Source organism: Chrysochloris asiatica, unplaced genomic scaffold (genome assembly GCF_000296735.1).
Source record: "Chrysochloris asiatica unplaced genomic scaffold, ChrAsi1.0 scaffold00107, whole genome shotgun sequence".
Classification (NCBI taxonomy): domain Eukaryota; kingdom Metazoa; phylum Chordata; class Mammalia; order Afrosoricida; family Chrysochloridae; genus Chrysochloris; species Chrysochloris asiatica.
The window spans coordinates 6,222,478-6,247,468 of record NW_006408625.1 but is presented as its reverse complement, the minus strand read 5'-3'; the positions used below and the strand labels follow the sequence as shown (position 1 = coordinate 6,247,468).

Here is a 24,991-nt window from a genome sequence, read left to right as displayed (position 1 = left end):
ATTGGACAAATCTTTTGCAAACGACCTCTTCAAAGTGTTAAAGAGCAAAGATGTCATTTTGACAATGAAGATACGCCTGTCCCGAGGCATGATCTTTTCAGTTGCTTCCTATGTATGTAAGGAGTGTGGCACCATAGGATGAGGCACTCAACCTCAAGGTCGGCAGTTCAAACTCACCAGCCACTCATAGGAAACCCTATACTGGGTTGCTGTGAGTCAGAACCGACTTGATGGCACTTAAGTATGTGCAGGCTGGGCAATGAATAAAGAATACTGAAGAATTGATGCCTTTGAATTGTGGTATTGACAAGGAATATTGGATATACCGTGGACTGTCAGAAGAACAGACAAAAGCATTCTGACTGTATGTCATGAAAGCCTTACAACCAGAATGCTCCTTACAAGTGAGGACTTCATCTGACATATTTTAGACATCATCTCTGGCAAAGGATATCAGGCTCAGTGAAGAAAAGGGCCAGTGAAAAATAGAGAGATACTCAACAAGATGGATTGACCCAGTGATAACAACAGTGGGCTCAAACATAGCAATTGTGAGAGTGGCGCTGTACCAGGCAATGTGTTGTTAATATGTACCTAGGTTCTCTATGAGTTGGAACCGACTCAATGGCACTTAACAGCACAGAGGATAAAATACAAGATTTTATCCCTTGTGTCTTGTAGATCTTAGAATCTTGCCACTTTAGTTTACCTGCCCAAGTCAGGGTGGAAGTACTTTTGTGGAGGAGGCAGGAGCAGTCCTAGTGCACTCTGCTTTGGTTTCTAATCAGAATGCCATCCTTGGTACTATTGGTACTTCCCTGTTGATGATCTTTGTTCCTGAACAGAATCCTAAGTACCTCAAGACCACGCCATCACACAGAGGCTATATCTGGGGCTTAGGACCATGTTTTTTAAAGGGGTGTTCTGTTCAGTTTCACAAGAATCCTGGTTTTTATTCACACTGGGATGTCATCAAGTTTTCCAAAGTTAGAGTCAATCTTCTATGGAAGGTCCCAAAGTGACTTGTCTTCTCTGTCCTATTAAAACTTACACCCCCAGAGTGGGATTTCCAGGCTCTGCCCTCTGTCAACCGGTGCATTTCCTGCCTGCCCCTCTGGTTTACCCTGGGATTGGTGATGTGTTCTCCCAGATCTACTGGAGTTCATTTGCAGCTTGAAATACATGGCTACTATGAAGGGTATAGGCTTGGCAGCAAGGCTTGGAAGGATTCAGATGTAACCCAAAGGCATATCTTTTTCTGAGAGCCATCTAGCTCTCAGGTGTGAAGGCACCCTGCCTCCAAGTACAGCATGAGACAGTTACCTCTGAAGCCCTCCACCCTTGTTCTCAGTTCTATTGACTGGGGCTACACTGTCCAGTTCCTATCTACTATTTGGAGACTTTGCTTACCTCCTCTGCTTTGACTTTTTCAGTAAAATGTAAGTGAAAACAATTCTTGCCCTAACAGTATGAGAATTAAATGAGATCATTCAAAGTGCTTATAAAAGTAATAACATTCTCAGTGAGGTACTTTTTAGTCCATTGTAAGTAATTTCTTTAGACAATTAGGTAAAGACTGGTTTTTATAGTAGATAATGTCAGGAGGGACCAGTAGCTGGAGAAGGACATCATGTTTGGTAGGGTAGAGGGTCAGAGAAAGGGAGGAAGATCCCCAGTATGATGGATTGACCAAGTGGCAGCATCGATGGACTCAAGCGTGACAACAGTAGTGAGGTTGGCCCAGGATTGGGCAGTGTTTCATTCTGCAGTGCGTAAGGTCACTGAGTCGGTACCGACTCGATGGCACCTAACAACAACAAATGATCCCTCAGAAGGTAGTTGGATATCTTGGGTACCTCTTATTAAGTTGGTTTCGACTCATAGTGACCTTGTGTACAACAGAACCAAATATGTCCTTGTCCTGTGCTCTCCTCACAGTTGTTGCTGTTTGAGCCCATTGTTGCAGTTATTTTGTCAGTCTGTCTCATTGAGGGTCTTTCTCATTTTCACTGACCCTTTGCTTTACCAAGCATGATGTCCTCCAGGGACTGGCTCCTCCTGATGACAAGTCCAGGGTGTATGAGATAAAGCCTTGTTGTCCTCACATCTAAGGAGCATTCTGGCTGTACTTATTCCAAGACAGATTTGCTTATTCTTTGGACAGTTCATGATACTTTGAAGATTCTCTGCCAACACTGCAATTCAAATACCCTTCTTTTCTGGTCTGTCTTACTCATTGTCCAGCTTTCACATGCATATGAAGCCATTGAAAATACCATGGCTTGGGTCAGGTGCATCTTAGTCCTCAAAGTAGTGACATCTTTACTTTTTAACACTTTAAACAGAGCTTTTGCAGCAGAATGTCTAGTGCAGTAGGTCACTTAAGTTCTTGACTGTTGCTTCTAAGAGCATTAATAGTGGATCCAAGTAAAATGAAATCCTTGGCAACTTCAATCTTTTCTTAGTTTATCATAATGTTTGCCTGTTGGTCTAGTGAAGTTGTTTTTGGTTTCTGTATTTTGAAGTATACAATTCTTGCTGAAAGCTGTAGTCCTTGATCATCAGTAAGTGCTTCAAGTCCTCTGTGCTTTCAGTAAGCAAAGTTGTGTCATCTGCAAATCACAGGCTGTTAGGGAGACTTCCTCCAGTCCTGATGCCATGTTCTTCAAATGGTTCAGCTTCTTGGATTATAATTTCATGCAAATGTAATAAGGTGTTTTACAAGTGGTCAAATAACGTATTTTGACTTGAAGGTTGATATCCATGTAATTAAGGTAAGTCTTTTGAGAATCTTTCATTCAGAGACGAGACTAGGGCATAGGCAACTTGAGAAGGTCCCTTTATCAGGCTCCAAGAGTTGATTGAGGTAGCAAGTAGATGTGAAAAGAGAGAGCCACAGTGATGTACGTTTTTCTACCCTGGCTCTGCCCATTATTTTGTGACCTTGGTTTGGGCCCTTTATGAGGGCCCAACGTTTGTTTAACTGTAAAATAAGGCATAGTGTTAGGATTAAAAGAGATCCAGGTATTGACTCCTGGTGTGGCTCTGTCTGATCTGCACTGGACTGTGAATCACAAGGTCAGCAGTTCAAACCCACCAGCTGCTCCTTGGAAACCCTATACAGAGTCACTCACTATGAGTGGGAACTGACTTGATGGCACTTCACAAGTATGTAACCATACCCTAGTATGGGCCCAGAGCCAGTACAGATGTAACTGCATTCTTTCCTTCCTACTGTGTGTCCAAGTGCAATTGCAGTATATTAGAAGGGAGCATTTGGGGAAGAATTCTCCAAAAGTGTGATTTTTCCACTTTTTTGAAGGATGCCTTGAATAATTGAAATCATTATATCCCCATTGTTGGCCACAGAGGTAGTTTACAACTATTACACTATTGTGCACCTGTTCTCATAATTCAATTTGTCCTGGGTGTTGTGATTATTTCCATAGGGCAAATTCTTGCAAAAACAATGTCTAGATTTAAATATATGCAAATTAAGCTCTTTTTTAAGTACAGTATGTCAAAAAGCCGCTAGAACTTGGGAGCCAGGCAGCCTGGGTGCTAAGTTTCTCTCTACCCGTGTTTTGGTCAGGTTACTTAGCTTCCTGGTGCATCTGTTTCTTCTTTAAAATGGGGGTGATGGTGGTTGTGAAGCTCTGGGGAGTCAGTTCTGACTCAGCGACCTCGAGGCTGTAAATGTTCATGGGAGCCTTACCTTTCTCCCATGAAGCGACTGTGGGGCTGGAATTGCTGACTGTGTTTTATCATATGGAGCCAGCGCTCTTCATAAAATAGGGGTAACAATTCAATTTATGAGGTGCTTGGAATAATGCCTGGTGCATCCTAAGAACCCCCTATGTGTGTATTTAGTGTATGTATATGTATTCCCTTAATGCTTCCCAAAGACACAATGTACACTTGCCATATTTCCTTTGTCTCTCCCTGCCATGACCATGGGTCACAGCCACTCCCCAGTTATGTTGTCATACTTTTCAGCTGCTCATTGTTCAGATGTTTGGTGTCTTCAGTGCTGACAGTGTATCCCTCCATTAAAGTCTCACCAGTTATCTCAGCTGAACAGGGGGAAATGAACCCTTCTGGGAAAGCCTTTGTAGGTTCCTACCCCCAGCTCTCTCTGGGGGCTACAGCCCCTGTGGGACTGAAGGGACTCATACACTGCCATCTTGCTGTGACGCTAACTGTGTCTTATCTCTTTGCTAGCAAGTCTGCATGACTTTGACATGCTTCTGGATGACAGGTGCTCCATCCACTCAGAAGTCACCAGGTAAGAAGGCTCTTGCTTGGGAAGACCAGATTCAACGTGGTCTGGATCACACCAGGGCATTGGCCTTAACCCATGGGGCTTTTATAATTGCCAGATAATTACATTTATACTTGGTAAGAGCATTTGAGTGGGAAAAAAGAGTGGAGGAGGTCGTGTGGTTTGTTCTCAACACCAGTGAGTTTTTCCATATAAAACAAGATGACTTTTCAGGAAGGACAGATCTTCGTTTGTAGGACTTTATAAGTAACACAGTGTGCCCAGCATTCCTGCCCCAACCCCACACACACCTACTAAATGTCAGTCATGTTCACCAGCCATTGGATAACCCAGACACCCCCACACATTTTCAGACAACCTCAAAAGATGGAGCTGCTAGTTGCAAACATAGTGGAAAAGTCAGGAAAACGGCAACAGAGACATGCCTCCTGACATGAAAATTGCCCTCCCCCCATGTCTTGTCCAGTCTTGGCCCATTCCTGAGTGGTCAAAGGAGGGCCTGGAGGAAAGACCCAAGTTTTGGAGGAGGGGGACATGAGTGGGAATAAGGCTCATGACTACTCACGGGACTGAGGGCTCCTGAGAGGACAGGCCTTGGGTATTTGGCTAAACAGTGTGCCTGCCAGGCCTCAGCTTTTCTCTCCAGTGTAGTGACCATCAAGAGGTTGACTGTGCCTATTGCCTGCATCCTCAAGGGTCAGCTTTAATGTAGCATAGTCAGGTAACTTCCGCTCACCCTGGTCAAACCCGGTTTAGTGTTCATTCAGCATTGGTCAGGGTAGAGGAAAACGGCTGGTGGGCTGTGGACCATTCTTCTTCAGAGCAATTTTGCTCTTGTTGTTGTTGTTAAATGCCATCGAGTCGGTTCCGACCCATAGCGACCCTGTACAGGGTTTCCGAGGGTGTAAATCTTTACGGGAGTAGAAAGCCTCATCTTTCTCCCGCGGAGTGGCTGGTAGTTTCGAACCGCTGACCTTAAGGTTCACAGCCCGATTCGTAGTGTATTACCTTGGGGTCTTTTTGTCTCTATATTATTTTGCTCAGGTTATTACTGAGCCTCTGAGTTGTTAGGTGCTATTGAGTTAGTTCCAATTCATAGCGACACCATGCACAATAGAATGAAACACTGCCCAGTGCTGCACCATCCTCACAATCTTTGTTAATCTTGCGCCCACTGCTTCTGTCACTGTGCCAGTCCATCTCTTTTTCACTCACCCTCTACTTTACCAAGCATGATGTCCTTCTCCAGGGATTGGTCCCTCCTAATAGGTCCGAAGTACGATGCAGTCTATCCATCCCGGTTTCTAAGGAGCATTCTGAATGAGTGCACTTCTTCCAACACAGATTTGTTCTTTTAGCAGTCCGTAGTACTTCCAGTATTCTCCATCTCTTTAACTCAAATGCATTAATTCTTCTACCATCTTCCTTATTCCTTGTCGGAGTTATTAAGTGCCGTGGAGTCAATGCTGACTCACAGTGACAGTGTATAGGGTTTCCAAAGACAACAGGTAGGTTTGAACTGCTGACCTTATAGCTAGCATTCCAGTACTTATCTTACAGCATCCTGGTAAATTCAACATTTCATCTCCTCCCTTTGCAGTGATGGTTTGCTGTCCCGGGTTGCAACCTTTCTAGACCGGCTTTTTGTTTGGCTCGGGATCCGCACCGAGTAGGATCCCACCCAGAGAAGATCCGTTCCAGGACAGTGGTGTGCTTATCATCGGAACTTCTCTCACGTTGCAACTAAAACCTGTTTCCTTAGGCCCTGTCTCAGCCTTTCATGAGAATGAGAGTGTATTTTCACTTCATTTGTCCACTGACCACAGGGTGTTACAAATCCAGTCTTCCTATAGGTGACGTGGCATAGTGCTATAGGATAGGCACTGAACTGCTCACTCACCGGGAGGTCAGTTGTTCAAACCCATCTATTGTTCCTCAGAAAGCCTGTATATACAAGTGTCGCTGACTCAGATCTGACTCGACGGCACTTCACAACATAGGGTCCCTGCTTATGGCTTCAGACTTCTCCATGATGTTGGAGATGTAGTGTGAGGGCCACCTGTTGAGTTATCCAAGGGAGAAGTCCTAGTCAGTTATCACTGAGGCCCATCTCAACAGTGCTTTCACAGCATCCTTCAGGACAAGGGCAAGGAACTTCCACTCTCCACCTTCCCCATGTCTTTGCCTACCACCACTCATCCCATCCTTCCCCAGCATGTAAGTTCTGATTATTTTGCATCATTTCAGTAACGGAAAACAGGGCTCAGATGCTTTGAATGTTTTTCATTAGATAGTGATCTAATGAAAGACCAACTGCTAGTTATCATATGGAGACAAGGGCTACTCACACCTTTGTGTAGGTGGTTCCCAGCATGCCTCCAAGAGTAAAGGTGGGGGTAGGGTTGGACGGGTGTACCACATGGCCCAGGGCATCAACCCGGGTGGAGGTGGCTGTTCAAGAGCAATGTTCTCCCTTCAGTGTTTCACAATGTTTGAGAACTCTCAGTATGCCCTTGTAGGAATTATGTGCAAGTTGATGCCATTCCATAATCACCTGACAGGCATTTCCCACTTAGAGTTAACTTTGAGTTCCTAGAGTTATCTAAGCTAGCCTTCTGAAATTAGACCCCATTTTCACAAAGAAATGATCCTTGAAAAAGGTTTGGTTCCTACTTTCTCTCAGTACATGAGGCCTGTTGTGGTGGCAGTGGAGCTGGGGTGGGTGTGAGGCCTTTGTGGTCTAGTCTTGGGCATTCCTATCCCATGACTAATGGGAAACCTAGTGGCCAAGCAGCTGTGGGTGATGGGCAGACAGAAGGGGCACCCTGTGGCCAGTGGGAGCTGCTCATCCAGAGGCTCCTGTTTTGTTACCTTGAGGAAGTCACATTCCTGTTCGTCTCTACCAGGGCCTCTCAAGTTGTGTATCCATTGAGTACTCGTCTTACAGGGCAGAGCCCTTCAGACTTTGACATCAAAAGTAGGGCAAAACCTGGTGTTGAGCAACACATCTTTGGGCTTGTTTAGAGACATGAGGTTTAAGTGGTCTGGGTCCGTTTGAGGGACAGGCTTTTGGGGAGTGGCTGGGAAAACCGATTCTTAAGTGGCAGTGACAAAAGAAGTTGTGCACTTTTGCTTTTCTACAATAAAGGTTTTAAAAATCACAACTTGCATTTTTCCTTCTCTCCCTTTACCACATAAATATGGGTGCCCTGGGAAAAGGCAGCCAGGCACACTTTCCCCTTTATGCTGCATCGTACCTGTGTCAGACATGGTTAGGAAAGCTGGTCACACAAGGCAGGATGGTGCAGCTTAGGAGGGAGAGACAGCAGCAGGACTGAAAGGAAAAGGGGAAGATCCTCCCTCTGAGTGAAACGATCATTTGTAGACTAAAGTGCTGTCACTTGCTGTACTAATGAGTTCCCAACTCTAGGATTTCCCAGCGCATGGTGGTGTTTCACAGGAAAACTGATGCTTTCTCCTAGACAGTGACTGGTATGGGAGAACTAGACCTACCGACACAAGGTCAGAGGGTGCCTGCCAGTGTACCTGGCCTGGGATGAAAGCTGTCCAACACTTAGTAACATTAGGTTGGATTGACTCTTCAAAGTAGCCGGACCAGATCTCAAAAACACTCAGTTCAGTTCCATCCAAACACTCTGCAAACATCAGCCCTGTTGTCCGCATGGAGCCAGTCTCTGCCCGCATCTTGTGAGCCAGATGGAAAGTTTGCTTTTCATCTAGAGTGGGCAGGGGGCTGCTCTTCCTCCCTAGCGACCGTTGTCAGGGACTACACTTTCCTGGCTTGGACCTGGCTCCTGTTCATTCACCTTGCTCTCTGGGTCCGTTGTAGTAGGTAGCTTCTCCTAGGCCCTGGGACATGGCCCACAGCAGCTGCCTTAGCAACACAATTCAGGTGTCCCTAGGACCCAGGTGAACTCCTGGTGGGAGATGGTCAGTCAGGCCTGGAGTTGTCCAGAAGGACTTTACAGCCAGCTAGCCTGAGCTCCACTTTCCTGTGCTTTCAGCCCGAGTGTGGTGCCAAGTCTACCACCTCATGTCACTTCTCTCTACCCAGGCATCTCAAAGGAGCCTGGCTGGGGAACCTGGATTGTCAAGGTCTTGTCTTATAATCCTCCTACAGCTCCTTATCTGATTTTCCCTCCAGCACGTTAATGAGTCTCTGCTGCCTTTCTGCTTGTGCTGTGGGTCCCGTAAGATTACTGGGAGAGTCCAGCACTTTTAGAAAGGGCAAAGAGTGAAGACCAGATGTCCATTTCCCCACCAAATTAGAGAGCAACAGTTGGAGAAGAAACAAAGCCCATTAAAGCTCAAAAATGACATCTTCTGAAGCACTCAACATCACTGACCACATGACCGAGACCACTCACAGTGCAGGGATCGTCTGTGAGTTGAACAGGACAAAATGTTTTGCTGCTAATATGCAAGTCTCAGTACTAAATGGTGTTTTCTTGAAATGGACCTGCCATCCATTCTTCAGCACTGAGACTAAGAGACTTAATATGATAGTGTCAGACCTGCTGAGCAGTGACTCCCTGGCCAATGGCACTCACTTCAGGAAGAGGGAGTCAAACAGTCAGCAAACATTACTGACAGACTAACCAGGCGAGGGGCTCAGTTTCGACTACTTAATACTCAAGAGTCTTCTTTCCACTGTGGCCTTTCCCCATTGTCCTCTCTGCCCTGGATATGACGAAAAGGATTCCACTTTCTATACAGAAGTTAGGAGGGAATACCAGCCTTTATTTACACATTAGGTTCAAGTTAAGAAACTAGTGTAGGCAACTGGGGAAAAAACAGAGTTCCTGAGACCAAGGTTCAAATCCCAACGTAAGCCTATTACTGGTGACAAGTAACAGTACCCTGTTTCCTCTATAAAGTCTGTCCCCCGCCCGTTCCAGATCCATTTGGAGTATTCTCCAGGAACTCAGCTGACAAAGCTTGGACTCTATAAGTGCCTCTCAATCTGCTGTTGAGAAGGGGCACTTTGGGGGAGACCCCACCCCAATCTTTCACCAAAAAGGACTCTATGGAACTGGTATCAGGACCCAGTGAGAAAAACTGCATATAGGTGCTCAATAAATATTATTTACAAGTCTGGTCCAGAGTGATATCAGGGGCCCTTGTACACAGTTGCTATTTAAAACAGCTGTCAAATTCTTAAACAGTTAATTTCTAGGGAGAAATGTATGTTGTCTTTATCCTGTGACACTTTTGCCAGGACTCCTGTTCATTTGTAAGTAGATTAAATAACCTGATTTTAAATACTTATTCATCCTAGAAACCACCCAAACACTATGCACATATACACTAAGCTTTAAGGTGTTTCTATGTGTATTTATATACACATAGAAACCAGGAGGTAGTTGAATAATCACCATTAAAAATATCAGTACTTTTTCCAATTCTGTCATAGTGCAGTAACCAGTGGCTGGGCTGTACAATACCTGTTGAGAATTACTGATTCAATGAAAACCAGAATTCAGAAACTTCGAGGAGTGTAACATTGACAAGTAAACAGAAAATATATGGTCTCTGAAACAACTAAGCTATAAATGATTTAAATTCCTGATCTAAGTTATAGCTTTTTTTTTTTTTTTTTTAAATATTGAAGGACTCAGCCTTCAGAAATCTATACAACTTAACAAGTAGTCTCAATACTTACCTTTTTTTAAAAGTACCAGACTAACCCCCTAACAAAATTGCCTGCTTCTTGAGTTCCTGGAGAAATCCCTGCCTTACACCCTCAAACCAAAAAAGTGCAACAAATTCACACTACACGGGAAAAAGCAACATCTATTTTTCTTAAGAGTCTGACACTCTTCCCACAGCAAGGACAATCTGCAGGTATGCCGATGCCATCTTAAGTTGCCAGGGAAACCAGGCTCTTTCACACAAGAGCGGGAAAGTCTTCAGGGTCATCCGGGTTTGGAGCAACATCTTGTGTCTAGAGATGAAGAGAAATGTTTTGAAATTAACTGTCATTTCAACCATTCCCAAGTTGGCTGGCATTTGCACAGACATGGGAGAGACAGGGCCTCTGCTGAGGAAGGTCACACACTTACTGCAGGCCAAGTGCTGTGTGTAGCCACACAGGGAGGGGAGAACACCCACCTGTCCCTGCTGAGAAGCTGCCCTCCAGTCCTTGCCCCAGCACTGCAAACTGGGAGCCCACAGGTGAGCCAGGGAGGTGGTCAGAGTGGTTTCTACACTAGTACGCAGCGTCAGCAGCTGTCCACGCACCTTCTTCCCTCCCACACATCTTTACTGAGGACTCTTTTTGTCCCTGGCACTTCTGTCATCCAGGACACAGATTGCTTACTCAGGAGCTCACCGAGTTAGGGAGAGAAGCAAACAGAGACAGTTGCAATGGTAATTTCATTAATAGATATCCCGGGAGGTGAGGGCCATAGAGAACATCTAGTGCAATATGGCGGCAAAGCAGGTGCCATGGATGGACGACGTTCTCTGGGAGAAGAGATTCGCCTCTGTGATGAGCAGAGATGCCGGGCTGGAGGGCACTACTGAGTGGAACCCGGGCAAAACCATAAGCAAAAGCAAAGTTGATTTTTGTTGTCCATTATAGTGTAGGCAAACACTGACCAGTGAGAACACAATTACAAGTGGAGACAATGCTTTAAGGACAAGGAATGAAATCCTGTGCTCACCAGTCCTGACCTGGCCTGCAGGAAAACATGACCAAAGATGTCTCCTCAGAAAGTGCAGGCAGGCTTGCTCTAGTGAAGTAGCAGAGGGCAGGGGAAGGCTCCTGAGCAAGCACATACTTCTCTGAAGAAACAGGAAAGCAGAGACCAAAGAGTGGGGAAAGGTGATGTAAGAAGGGGACTCTGGCAGGGAAGGGTAGAGGTTGATCACAAAGGGTCTTGAGGAATGTACTTTACCCTAAAAGCATCACATCTCAAGCTGCTATGAGAGGGAGGGGTGCTAGGGTGGGGGTGGGGCACAGTCAGACTGCAGTTAGTAAACAACCATCAAGAGATGGTGTTTGACCCCAGCCAGGTCTTTTCTGATGTGGGGTAAGAGCACGTGCCACAGTGAGTGAAGCTCCCTGCAGCTCAGTTCAGCAAAGTGCTCTTCTCCTCCTAAGATGCCTGAAGACACTCCCAGAGACTCAAATTTAGACTGCAGGTCCTGGCCTCCTCGTCCTCTCACTGCCCTCAGAAAACCATGCAGTGTTTACAAAACAAGCACCTACCGCCACTTCTGTTCTGAGTTCGTAGTTTTCTGCCCTTCTGATCCTTCCCCGGCCTCCCCTTGTGCCACCTCTGGCTCCACGCCCAGGACGAGGGAGGTTACCAAAATTAATCTCCAGCTGGGATGTGATGTCATTGGCTGCTTTCCGGAAAACATGGGAATCATCCTCATAGTCATCCTTTACCATCTGAAACACACAAACACACAGGCTGCCTCCATGAACTCCAGTCCTGCCTGGTGTCACACTGAATATGCTGCCCAGGGGTTAAAAGGACACCGAGGGCTGGGAGGAGGCGCTCTCGTCCCATCCCAGGGATGGCAAGAGAAGATGCCCCTCTGAGGGGCTGGCTCTAACTAAAGCAAATTCTGTGCATTCAGCAGCCACATTCTAGCGAGTCCCATCTTAACTCAAATGCCTTTTGAACTTACTATTATTTCAAGTGAGGCCAAATTTCTATCCATTTGGTAAGCCTGATATAAGTAGGAGCAAGCAAAATTAAATGATGTAAGTGTTTTGCTAAGATGGAAGTTTTCGCTTCCGTCTGCTGATTTTCTGTTTTATGTATTCACAACTACTGTGATCAATAAAGAAATATCATCTTCTTAGCACAGAACTTGGTGGAAGCAGCCCTATTAACATGGGTGCTGACGGCACAAATCAAACCTGCCACTGTCATATCAATTCTCATTCATGGTGACCCTGTGCACTGTCAGAGTCCGGCTGTGCTCCATTGGGAGTAAGTACATTTCTCAGACACAGATTGGCAGGTCTTTCTTTCAAGGTGCCTCAAACCTCCAACCTTTTGGTTAACAGCCACAAATGTTAACTGCACCACTCAGGGATTCTGTTTGTACAAATACCATGTGTTTCAAATTGCATGATTTATGATAAACATGGAAATGGCAAGAGACAGTTGATATCTGGGGCACACAGAAATCACGCTGCTTCTAGAAAGCTGCTGGATTTACTGAAAGTACATTTCATTATAAAAGGTTAAGTAGTAGAGATTATGTTAAAGAAATCTCATTCAAATTTGATTTGGTTTCAAGTATAATAATGGATAAACATAAACCACCACCACACACTCCTGCAGAAAAGGAAGTGCCAGTAAGTTTGGTGACTTTTCAGACAGTCCCACAACACACCCAGGAAACTAAAATCAAACTCTCACTAGTACAGCAAACCCTTTTGGTATCCATTCATTATAGGATTCACTTTGAACACATGCTTCCTCCCTTTTCATTTCAGACAGAAGTAAAACAAGGGCTTTATGTAGATGGGACTAATGAAGAAAAAAAAAAAATGTGGAAGGAAGAACAATTCAGGAGCATTGGCACTCAGGTAGAAAAATAAATAAAATAATTAGCCCCCCCAAAATAAACTACTGCTTTGTTCCAAATACAACTGGCTGTCAGTATGCACTAGCAGGGAAGTGGATGGTGAAGCTGGCCCTGCAGATTGCCTTTCTGCTATAAGGCAGCAATGATGATGGGAGGGCCAATAGTCCAGAAGCTTGGCTTCTGTGTGGCTCCGGACAAAGCGTTTTTACGGCCAGCACATCTCAGAGTTCCCGTTAGGTCTGCACTTCCCAACCAACAGTGCTCTAGACAGACCAGAGGCATTCTTTTCATGCTTCAATACCATACCCAGGGCACCCAGAATGAGCGACTACTGACTCCAATGTTTGGTTCACGTCACTTTTAGAACAATTCCTGGCTAAAATCGTCAATGCCATAAGATTGTTGTTGTTGTAAGATTAGCCAGCATCAAAGATAGGTCCTTTACTGAGTCTAAACTCAGTGACTCAGCTAAGCCAGCTGCTTCAAATATTCCAGGAGAACTCTGGAGCCAGGGAGGATGGGTCTGGTGTGGATTAAGGAAGAACTGTTGCTATTTTTATCCAACATGTCAGCTGTACTTTCACATCCTGACAATGTATTTGCATATTTGCTTTAGGCAGAGCCTTATTTACAATGTCCCAGACAAAAAAAAAAAAAAAAAAGAACAAAGAAAAGTGGACAGCAAAAGTGAACCAGCACAGTAGCTGATGGACTTGCAAGACCCCTCACCAAGGTTTCCAGAGGAATAAGGCTTTAGCCTATGTCTACACAAGCCATTTCTATAGAAAATCTCAGGCTTCAAAAATGGAAATTAATAAACTCCAGCACAGAAGAGGGAGGGCTTGATCACCAACACTCTAAACAGGAACTGACATCAGGATAATTATCTGTGACAATAATGCAAATACTAAAATCAGAATGCTTCACTGGACCCTGAAGTTCAGTAACTAGAAGAGGATGATTAAATGAATCGATGGCTATCAGTAGAGGCTGGTAAATACTTTTCCTGAAACATCCCCCTCACCCCCTTCAACTCTGGAAAATCTGATAGAGAGTTAAAAACAAACAACTCTGGAAAATGTGATTGAGAGTTAAAAGCAAACTATGAAAACGAAGTCTCTCACAATGAAGAGGAAATCCATGGCCTACAAATCCCACAGGATGGCTGGTGATTTCAACAGTGCCTACGCATGTTGCTGCTGCCATGCTGCTCACTGACGTCTGTCCTGCAGTTTTCTGTGGTTACACAGTGAGAACAAAGGTGCTGAATAAAATGAGAATGGCTTCACAAACTGAAGTACCCCAAATACAGTGTGAAATAATCAACTACTCTCAATTCCTCACTAAATGCTCTTAAGAATTAGAATGTATGTAATTTAATTATGAAAATGTGTTATACAGGAAACATTTTGTAAACCCTCATTAAAGAGACAGAAATTAAATGCAATGAATGAACACATAGTATTTGCATAGTTTCAACACAGTTCTAAGTGAGCATAAAATACACTGTCAGAAGATCAAATTTCAATTATTTTACCCAAAAATCAATAAAGATATGGTAAAACTAAGCAAACATCATCTTTTCATCTCTACTTGCTCAAGTAGAAACTAGAATGCCAACTACTCATGTTCCACTTTCAAAAATAAAGTAGAAAGGTTCATTTTGTTTCCGACATGTAAAAGAAAAGATTCATGGCAGATAAAAACGTAATGCTTACATCATCTCTATATTTTGACTTGTGAATCACCACTGCTCTGGAAGGAACACTGGATTCAGGTTTCCGAATGTTAAATTCAGGCTTTGGTCTGTTCTGTTCTTGAAGATTTTTCCACTCATCTAAGGTCATCTCATGAACTTGAGTTTCTTTTTCTACCTCCAACTCAGGAACTCTGTAAAGATATACAATCATAGAGAATTATTTTCTGGTGGATATAACATGACTAATTTCTCAAAGAAAAAAATTTGTAAGTATAAGCCTAACATTATTTTTCATGTTACTATATTGCAAATCTGATGAGAAAATCTGAACCCTAAGCTTCCCTCATCACTGTATTGTCATCATTGCCAACAGACGCGCATTCCTGCTCTGTGTTCAGAGCAGTATTAGGAAGTAGGCACGCCATCTGCTGACATCATCATTGGACTCCACCGCAAGCCATTCCCTTTCCAGATGGCATGACAAGATCCCTATAGAAAAAGAGAAGCCACAGAAATCAAACAGGAAATTATGAAACAAGTTATAAAATAATGGGTCACAAAGGCATATTTTGCCAGTATTCTCTTCAAATTAATGAGTTTTAAGAAGAAACCAAAGCAGGCATATAGGTCAATGGGATGAAATTCAGGATCCAGAAATAAACCCCTTACACACTTATATCAAACTGAGTTTGATGACTAAGGGTGCCAAAGACAAATTCAAAGAAGAAAAAAAAAGTGTGTTTTCAACAAATGTTGCTGGATAATTAGATTTACACATGTAAAAGAGTCAAATTGGATCCCTACCTCACACAATAAATGTACAAACTAAAAGTATAAAACTTCTAGAATAAAACATGCATAAATCTTTATGATTAGGTAATGGTTTTTACATATGATACCAAAAATACAACAAAAGGAAAAAAATAATTAAATTTTTAAACTTTTGTGTTAAGACCGCTATTACACATTTTGTATCCCCCTAAAATAAGTGCTGTAAACCCTCACTAATAACCTCTATGCCTACAGTTACAATCCTACTTGGGAATGAGTTTTTTCAAGATTAGTGTAGAGTGTGTTTGAGTCACTCTGTTATAGAAAATAAAAAGAACTTATCAGGTAAGCAGAGACAGGGGAAGAAAGGTATCAACCACCTGGGGACTGCCTAGGAGCAGAGGCTCAGAGGGGATGGGGGCCTTCCCCTGGAGCTGATTGGTGCCCTAGGTTCTTTCCAGCCTCCTAGACTGTGAGATAATCCATTTCTGTTCAGGAAACTATCCACTTAGAGTATTTATGTTGTGGCAGCACTGGGTGACTAGGACAAACACCATTAAGAAACAGAAGATAAGTCACAGGATGGGAGACAGTATTTGGGAATCATGTATCTGTTAAGGGACTTCTATCTAGCCTATGTAAAGTACCCTTATAAATCAAGAATAATAATAATAAATAAGTTTAAATGATGAAAGAATCTAAATAGGTATTTCTCCAAAGAAGATACACACATGGCACTCTTAGCATTGGCTAAGATGGAAATAGAAATTAAAGCTACAGTGAGATACTATTTCTCACCCACTAGGATGGCTACGGAGTCCTGGCGTGGCACTGTGGGTTAAGGCACTGGACTGCAAGGTCAGTTTGAACCACAAGGTCGGTGGTTCAAACTCACCAGCTGCTCCTTGGAAACTCTAAAAAGGGTCACTATGGGTCGGAACCAACTCAACGGCACTTAGAAACAACAACAAGGTTGGGAGATGGGGGAAAGTAGGATGACTGTTTAATGGGTACTATTTTTAAGGGGGAAGGTTGCACATATACTAAAAATCACTTAATTATATATTTTAAATAGATTAATTTGCATGGTATGTGAAATGTGAATTAATGAAACTGTTGTTAAAAAGCAGTTTACAGTTACATTCAAATAAATATAACAAGATTTTATTAAGCTGAGAGAATATATCTACATTCTAGTTCAGTTTTATTCAAAGATGACTAGCTATTCTAGTGCAGAGAACAGTACGGGAATTCTCAGCCTTGTGATCTGCAGACCTAGCCAACTACGAGGAACACAAAGAAAAAACGAGATGTGAGCAACTAGCTTATAAGAAAAGGATCTCAAGAGCACACAGGGCCAGGAGACATCAAGGCAAGTGGTCGGGTCCCCTCAGGGCAAACCCCCTTCCAAGACTAAGACTCAGTGGGAATACACGAGCAGACACGTGCTCTGACTGGTGACCACACTGGTCACCAATAAGGGGAAGTGAGGGAAAAACAGCAATGAAGCTGCGAGCTGAGTCCAACCACATTCAATAGACTCCTGTGAACCCAGGTGGAGACCTGGTTGGCCAGCAGTTTGGCAAGATCTGGGGACTCCTGGGCCCAGAGTCAATGACATAGCCACAGAGGACTAGAGTGGAGAATGAAGCATCCAGCTGATAAGAAAAGAGTGCATATGCATAAGAACACCTACACTTACAGATAATACCCACTTGACCTGGCGGCTTCAATGACTGGATGATCAGAACTCAACTAGAAGAAAGAAGAGGAAAAAAAGAGTAATCTAAAACAATTTGATGAACTTGACCTATACCTATGGATGCAGTAGCTCAAAAGAGTGAACAAATCTTTACAGCGAGGATCATTCCCACCTCCTCCATACACAGAATAGACAGGGATGGGCAACCTGGACACTGGCTACCCAAAATGGGGGGTGGGGGGGTGGAGCTACAAAGGCAAGAAGTGACTGGCTTACAATTTTTCAAGAGGAATCCTAGATCCAGAGGGCACAGAGGAAGGTAGAGTCTCCACTGAGTAGTATCCAATCTGTCTGGGTAGGGCTGATGAACGGAGATGGGGATAGGTCTCTTGTGGTACAATAGTGAATAATTGCTATAGGGACTGACTGATAGTGAATAATTGCTATAGGGACTGACTGTCAGGTTGGAAATGTAAAGGTAGATGTTTTGTAGCAAAAACAGGGGAGTGGTTAACTTTGCAATCTAGGAGCAGAGGGTCCTGGGACTATAAAGGGAGAGGAGTGGAGTGTGGGACCCTGTCCAGAGAAGTAGCAATGCCAGAGATGGAGGCAGAGATGATGATGTGGAGAGATGGAGCAGCTGGGGACTCTGGACCCAGAGAGGGTTAGGGGCTGTGTGCTTACAACCAGGGGGCAGGTTTGCTGTGTATACCCATTGGTTGGTTGATGATGCATGGAAGGGATTGTAACCATGGCAATGTAACGATATACCATAGAATGAATGTAAAGTTAATGTTCTCCCATGTAAACTATCACATAATTCACAATAAAACATTCAAAAAAAAAAAATCTAAAATGAATACAGAGAAATACTGTTAACTGATAGTACATGGTGGGGATTATAATCCTTGTAATGAAACAAAATATATGATTTGTTGAATATAAAACTGATGATCTGCCCTGTAAACTTTCACTCAATTCACAATAAAAACTTAAAAAACCTACATCTGAGGAGAAAAAAAAAAAAAAGAGCACACAGGGCGATCATGTGCATGATTCTTTTATTTTGTTTTCTCTACTATTACACTTAGCAAATACATAGGGCAAGATTGCAGAGCACAAACACCCAAGGTGATAACTATTTACAAGCTGGACTATAAGAGAAATTGAAAAGAACAATAAAGAGGAATAATATTTGGAAAAACCAAAAATGGGAAAATGAATTGTGCTCAGAACTGCTGACATTTTAGGGCCTGAAAATGAGAACAAAACTAGGTGATTACACAGACCTGCTCACACTCTAATCCCTGGAGTCCTCAACCAGTACCAAATGAAAAATCAGGATCCAATTTCCCTAAGGTACTTCTAAGAGCAAAGTCAAATTGAGGTTTGAAATGGCTGGGCTGATAAACTAAAAAAATATGAAGGGGTTTTCCCTAGTTTCTTATCCCAGGCTAGGATACTCACACAGGCTATTAGTTTGGAAAGGGATTTGATTGAGAAGAAAGGAAGAGTTGATAATAAGAATACTGAAGAAAGAACAAAGGATCATAGCTAGGAATCATGATGACTCAACTATGCAAACTTGCGTAAGGCCATCAGCGTTTCCAAATCTGTTTCCTTATCTATAAAATGAGACTGAACCAGATGAATTCTAAAGATCCTTTTCAACTCTAAATGTCAGTAACTTTCATAATTTAGCTGAATTTAGACAATATGAGGGTCTTTAAAAAGCTCATGGAACCCTGGTATGGCACTGTAGGATAAGCACTGGACCACAGGTCAGTTTGAATTGCAGGGTCGGTGCTTCAAGCTCACCAACCGAAACCCTATACAGGTGGCTATGAATCAGAACCAACTCGACAGCACTTGACGACACCAAAAAGCTCATGGAAAATGGAATTAAAAGATAACAGCATTTTCCATGAACTTTGTGAAGCCCTCTCATATGTAGAGAGTGAAGAGGGAATCAAATCTATACCACCTTTACTGACAGGCAAATGTAATCTAAAGTTCTAGAAATAGGTTAATGATGTGAAAAAAAATAAGTAAAATCAGGAGAGAAAACTAATCATAGAGCATCCAGAAGAGAGCTAGCTGCAGAGTGACTTTAAAATGCCAAGCTAATGGTAGGGAAAATTCAAAGCAGTGGTTTCCTCTGAAGGAGCATGAGGGAACTTTCTGGGGTGATGGGAATGTTCTGGATAGGGAGCCTGGATTCCATAAGTACAAATATTTGTTAAGACAGCAAATATATACTGTACATTTCACAGTATGTGAATTTGTATCAGAAAAAAAATTATAAACAAATATTAAACTAGCTAATGGCATGCATAAGAACAACAATAATGGTATGCATGCTGAACTACTTAGGGGAAAGAGTATGTTCTTGCTGTTGCATGGCACTGTTGAGTCGGGTCCAACTCATATTGACAGAACAAACACTCTCTGGTCCTGTGCCATCCTCACAGTTGCTACATTTGAGGCCAAGTTGTAGTCTCTCTGTTAAACCATCACCTTAAGGGTCTTCCTCTTTTTCTCTGACCCACTTGTTTACAAAGCATAATGTCATTTTCCAGAGACAGGTCACTCCTGATGACATGTCCAATATACATGAGATGACGTCTCACCACTCTTGCTTATAAGAAGCATTCAGACTGTACTTCTTCCAAGGCTGTAATTTACTTTGAAATGTTTAAAAAAATAATAAAATGGATGTTATTAGGTGGCATCTAGCCAGTTCCAACTCATAGTGATTGCATGCACAACAGAATGAAACAATGCCCATTCCTGTGCCATCCTCACAATTGTTACATCTGACCGCACTGCTGCTGCCAATGTGTTCATCTGTCTGGTTGAGGGTCTTCCTCTTTTTCTCTAACTCTCTACTTTTCCAAGCATGATGTCTTTCTTCAGAGACTGGTCCCTCCTGATAACATGTCCAAAGTATGAGAGATGAAGTCTCACCATCTTGACTGCTAAGGAGCATTCTGGTTGTACGTCTTCTAACACAGGTTTGTTCGTTCTTCTGGCAGTCCATGATACTTTCAATATTCTTCTTCAATATCATAATTTAAATGCATTGATGCTTCCATAGTCTTCCTTACTCACTGTACAACTTTCACATGCATATAAATGATTGAAAATACCATGGTTTGGGTCAGGTGCACCTTACTTCTCAAAGTGGCATCTTTGCACTTGAGCACTTTTGCAGATTTACCTAAATCAATACATCATCTGATTTCTTGACTATTGTTTCCATGAGTGTTGATTGTGGATTCAAGCAAATGACGTCTCTGACAACTTCAATCGTTTTTCCATTTATCATGATGTTATTTATTGGTCCAATGATGAGGATTTTTGCTTTCTTGATATATGGATGCATAATAAAAATAAAAACAAGCGGGCTTCAAAACATGAAAAATTCCATTATCTTTTCATTTAATTTTTACACAAACCTTGTGAAGGGCCCTAAATGATAGCATTTAGGTGGAAAGTATAGGTGTTCCCTGCAAAATTCTATAAAACTTGCTGTTTGAAAAGTTTCATAATACAATCTTAGAAAACATGAATCCCAAAGATATTGGTAAAAATATAAAAAGGCATTAAGAAAAAAGTATATAATAGCAAAATACTGGAAACAGCCTGTGTTAGACTGGGTTCTCTCAAGAAGCAAAGACCAGTGAAGTTTATGTGAAGGGGCTTCAAATGTTTCTGGAAAAATTATATTATCTTCTAATTCCATTTTTCCACTTCAAAACTTTTTGAAGCCCCCTTATATATCTGTGTGTGTGTGTGTATATATATATATATATATATGAATCAGGCTGCGAACCTTAAGGCCAGCAGTTCGAAACTACCAGCCGCTCCGTGGGAGAAAGATGAGGCGTTCTGATCCCGTAACGATTTACAGCCTCAGTAACCCTGTACAGGGTCACTATGGGTTGGAACCGACTCAACGGCACTGAACATGTGTACACACACATTATACATACATATACAAACATACACACATACATACATAGATATAGATGTAGTAGTTGCTGTTAAGTGCTATCAAGTCAGATCCAACTCATAGCAACCCTTGTGGCCCAGTGCTTTATCCTACAGCGCCACACCAGGACTCCACATACACACACATTCACACATACATATCTATAAAAAGAGAGATTTATCTCAAGGAAATGGCTCACACAGTTGTAGAGGTTGATGAATCCAAGATTGGCAGGTAAGATGGAAGACTGCTTGTTCATAGGATGAGGACACTAAGGAATCCCATAATCAGCAGGCAATATGGCAGGTCACTGTCTCAAGTCCCAAGAAAAGGAAGTCAGATGATGAGGAGATGGATGCAGGATCCAGAGCAAGCAAAAAGACAGCTTTTCCAGAATGTCCATATATACTGGATGTAGGCCACATCCCCGAAGAAGCTCCCTTTCAATTGTCTTCTCCTCGAATATTTCCATCATGGAAGTGATTACATTACATCAGATCACAAAATGGGGGGATGACTTCATCATTACATAACTGCCAAACTACATGCCTGCCAAATCACTGAGAATCATATCATGGCCCAGCCTAGTTGACACACAACCTTAAATGACCACACAACCCAAGCTCCTCAAGAGAATATGTTGAAAACATTGTGGCACATTCATACACAGATATTATACAAAGCAACTGAAAAAAAGAATGAGGAATATCTCTATCTATTGCTTTAAACAGGAGTATACTACAATGCTCCAGGATACATGAAAAAGCAGAATATACAGTATGTAACCATTCACCTAAGAAACAGGAGAGCATACAATTAGACAAGCATTACATATTTTTTTCAAATTCGAGATAAAACAGGGAAAGAACAGGGTAGAAGCTAGTTGAAATTACCATTAATTCACAGACTTAACTTTGGAAATTAATATTTTACATAATTAAAAGGCAGATTTAAATTGAAATTCAATCTTTAAAATTTAAAAGCAAAGTAATTCAAATTAGTCTAAATGAATTAAGATAGAAAACCAACATGAGAAACTATTTCAAAGGATTTTAAAATACAAATTTGACTAAGAATTTATCTCTATATAACTTTTCAATCACCATATTATTAGAGGTAGTGTTGGTAATGTTATTTGTGCCTGTTGCATGTAGAGAAAATGAAGGATCGTGTTGATATCACTAAGAACTAGGATTGTCATTATGGAAGAAAAGGAAAAATAAATGTAAGGTACACAAAATTTAAGCTAACAGTCCTGTAGTTCTAAATTTGCACTAAAAATACTGAATCAATGCATAAAATATTTAATCTTTAAAAATATATATGTGCTATTTATTTATAGCTCTATCCACTGAAACATCTTAGAAACAATGCAAGACAAGAAGCAATAAGCACCCTTAGTGCCCAGATTATAGTCTCTTGAGTACCAGAATCTATGGCTTTCTGCTCCCATAAGGTTTCCAGTCTTTCTATACAGGGCCGCTGTGAGTTGGAACCGATTCCATGGCACAGCACCACCACCACAGATCCTTGAAAATGGCTGAGTGTGAGGGAGGCACAATGGAGTAGGAAATATGGTGAGCCTGGACAACATGTCTTATCAGAAAGCAAACAAACTATCAAAAACTAGTGAGTGTGTGTCATAAGGATGCAGGAATCAATTGGAAGAGGGCCTTTCTAGCCAGACAATAGGCCAATTTAAGCACCCATAAGGAGAAAAACTCAATGGATTAAAACACACTAAATATGTTTAAATCCATTGAGTTTATAATACCACTTTAAAAAAATGAGAACCTTTGACAAGTGGATGGTACAGAACCTAGTCATCTAAATACTACTGAAATAAAGGTTAAAAGTCTTTATCCTACATTTCCTGTATAAACTTGTACCTCAATATAATCAAATATTTCTAGGGAAGCTTCTCTGCAGAAATGATTCCAACAAATAATGGAAGAAGGAACTACAATTAAAATATCACCATTATGCAGCCCCAAATCCTCACCACTGGACCAGTAAACAGCATTCTTATCAACGGAGATAAGATTGAAGTTGTCAAGGACTTCATTCTTCTTGGATCAACTATCAACACTCATGGAAGCAGCAGTCAAGAAATCAAACGACGTATTGCATGAGGCAAATCTGCTGCACAAGACCTTTTTAAAGTGTTGAAGAGCGAAGATGTCAGCTTGAGAACTAAGGTGCATCTGACCCAAGTCAGGGTATTTTCAATAAACTCATAAGCATGTGAAAGCTGGACAGTGAATAAGGAAGACCGTAGAAAAATTGATGCTTTTGAGTTATGGTGTTGAAGGAGAATATGGAAAGTGCCATGGGCTGCCAAAAGAACCAATAGATCCGTTTTTGGAAGAAGTGCAGCCAGAATGCTCCTTGGAGGCCAAGACAGCCAAACTTCGTCTCTCATACTTCAGACATATTGTCAGGAGGGAACAGTCACTGAAGAAGGAGATCATGTTTGGTAAGGTGGAGGGTCAGATAAAAAGAGGAAGACCCTCAACGAGATGGATTGGCCAAGTGGCAGCGTCGATGGACTTAACCGTGGCAACAGTAGTGAAGCTGGCCCAGAATCAGGCAGTGTTTCATTCTGCTGTGCATAAGGTCGCTATGGGTCGGTACCGACTTGATGGCACCTAACAACAACAACAACAAGAATGGATTAACGGGTCCTGGCAATGAGTATCAATGGCTTTCCATAAACTGTAAAACAATCTTGCCAAAAAACTTACCCTGAATTTGATCAAACCTTTGGCTCTATCAATGATCAGAAAATACAGTAAAATAGGGGGTAGAGAAACAAATTCAATTACTCCACAGTAATGTTGTGCTGCAGCCAGCTCACACCAACTCTCAATAGACTAATGTTAACTATTCAAGAATGCTGCCAGTTGCCTGTTAAATACAGGTATTATTAAACATTAAACTATGTGGCGCTGTAGGATCAGCACTGGACTATGAACCACAAGGTTGGTCAATTCAAACCCATCAGCTGCACCTCGGACACCGTATACAGGGTCGCTATGAGTCAGAACTGACTCAATAGTCCTTAGCAACAACAAATAGTTAAACTGAAGTCCTGGTGTGACGCTGTAGCGTAAGCTCTCAATCACAAGGTCAGGTTCAGCTGCAAGGTCGGTGATTCAAACTCACCAGCTGCTCTTTGAAAACCCTATACAGGAATCAAAAACAATAATGGCAGTCTGATTGACTATACTACAAGAACAAGCAAGTTGCTCGCCCGGCAGCCATCAAGGCAAGTGGTCAGGTCCCCTCAGGACAAACCCCCTTCCAAGACTAAGACTCAAGGGGAATACACGAGCAGGCATGTGGTCTGGCTGATGACCACACTGGTCACTGATAAAGGGAAGTGGGGAAAAAACAGCAATGAAGTTGGGAGCTAAGTCCAACCACATTCAACAGACTCCTGTGAACCCGGGTGGAGGCCAGGCTGGCCAGCACTATGGCAAGACCTGGGGACTCCTGGGCCCAGAGGCAATGACATGGCCACAGAGGACTAGAGTGAAGAGTGAAGCGTCCAGCTGATATGAAGTGAGGGGAGATGCACAAGAACACCCATACTTGCAAGTAGTACTCACTTGACCTGGCTTCAATGGCTGCATGATCAGAACTTGACTAGAAGAAGAGAGAAGAGGGGGAGGGGGGGGAGGAATAGTAACCTGCTACAATTTGATGAACTTTACCTATACTTATGGATGTAGCAGCTCAAAAAAAGGAACAAATCTTTACAGCTAGGATCACTCCCACCCCATCGGTACACAGGGTTGACAGGGATGGGCAACTTAGACATCCTGGTGTGGCGCTGTGGGTTAATGCACCAGACTGCAAAGACATTTGAACTGCAAAGTCAGCGGTTCAAGCTCACCAGCTGCTCCCGAAAACCCTATACAGGGTCGCTATGGGTTGGAACTGACTCGACAGCACTTCACAACAAAA

General features: G+C 42.5%; 1 protein-coding gene across 1 annotated transcript in view; it reads right to left on the bottom strand.

Moving 5' to 3' along the window:
* Positions 1-10,190: 10,190 nt before the first annotated feature.
* HABP4 (hyaluronan binding protein 4) overlaps positions 10,191-24,991 on the bottom strand; it is a 47,855-nt gene continuing 33,054 nt past the window's right edge. Inside the window, exons 6-8 of the mRNA XM_006867670.1 lie at positions 14,575-14,746; positions 11,517-11,702; positions 10,191-10,247 (exon numbers count right to left, since the gene is read on the bottom strand). Of these exons, the coding sequence (XP_006867732.1) occupies positions 10,191-10,247; positions 11,517-11,702; positions 14,575-14,746 (415 nt within the window). The remainder of the gene's footprint in view (positions 10,248-11,516; positions 11,703-14,574; positions 14,747-24,991) is intronic.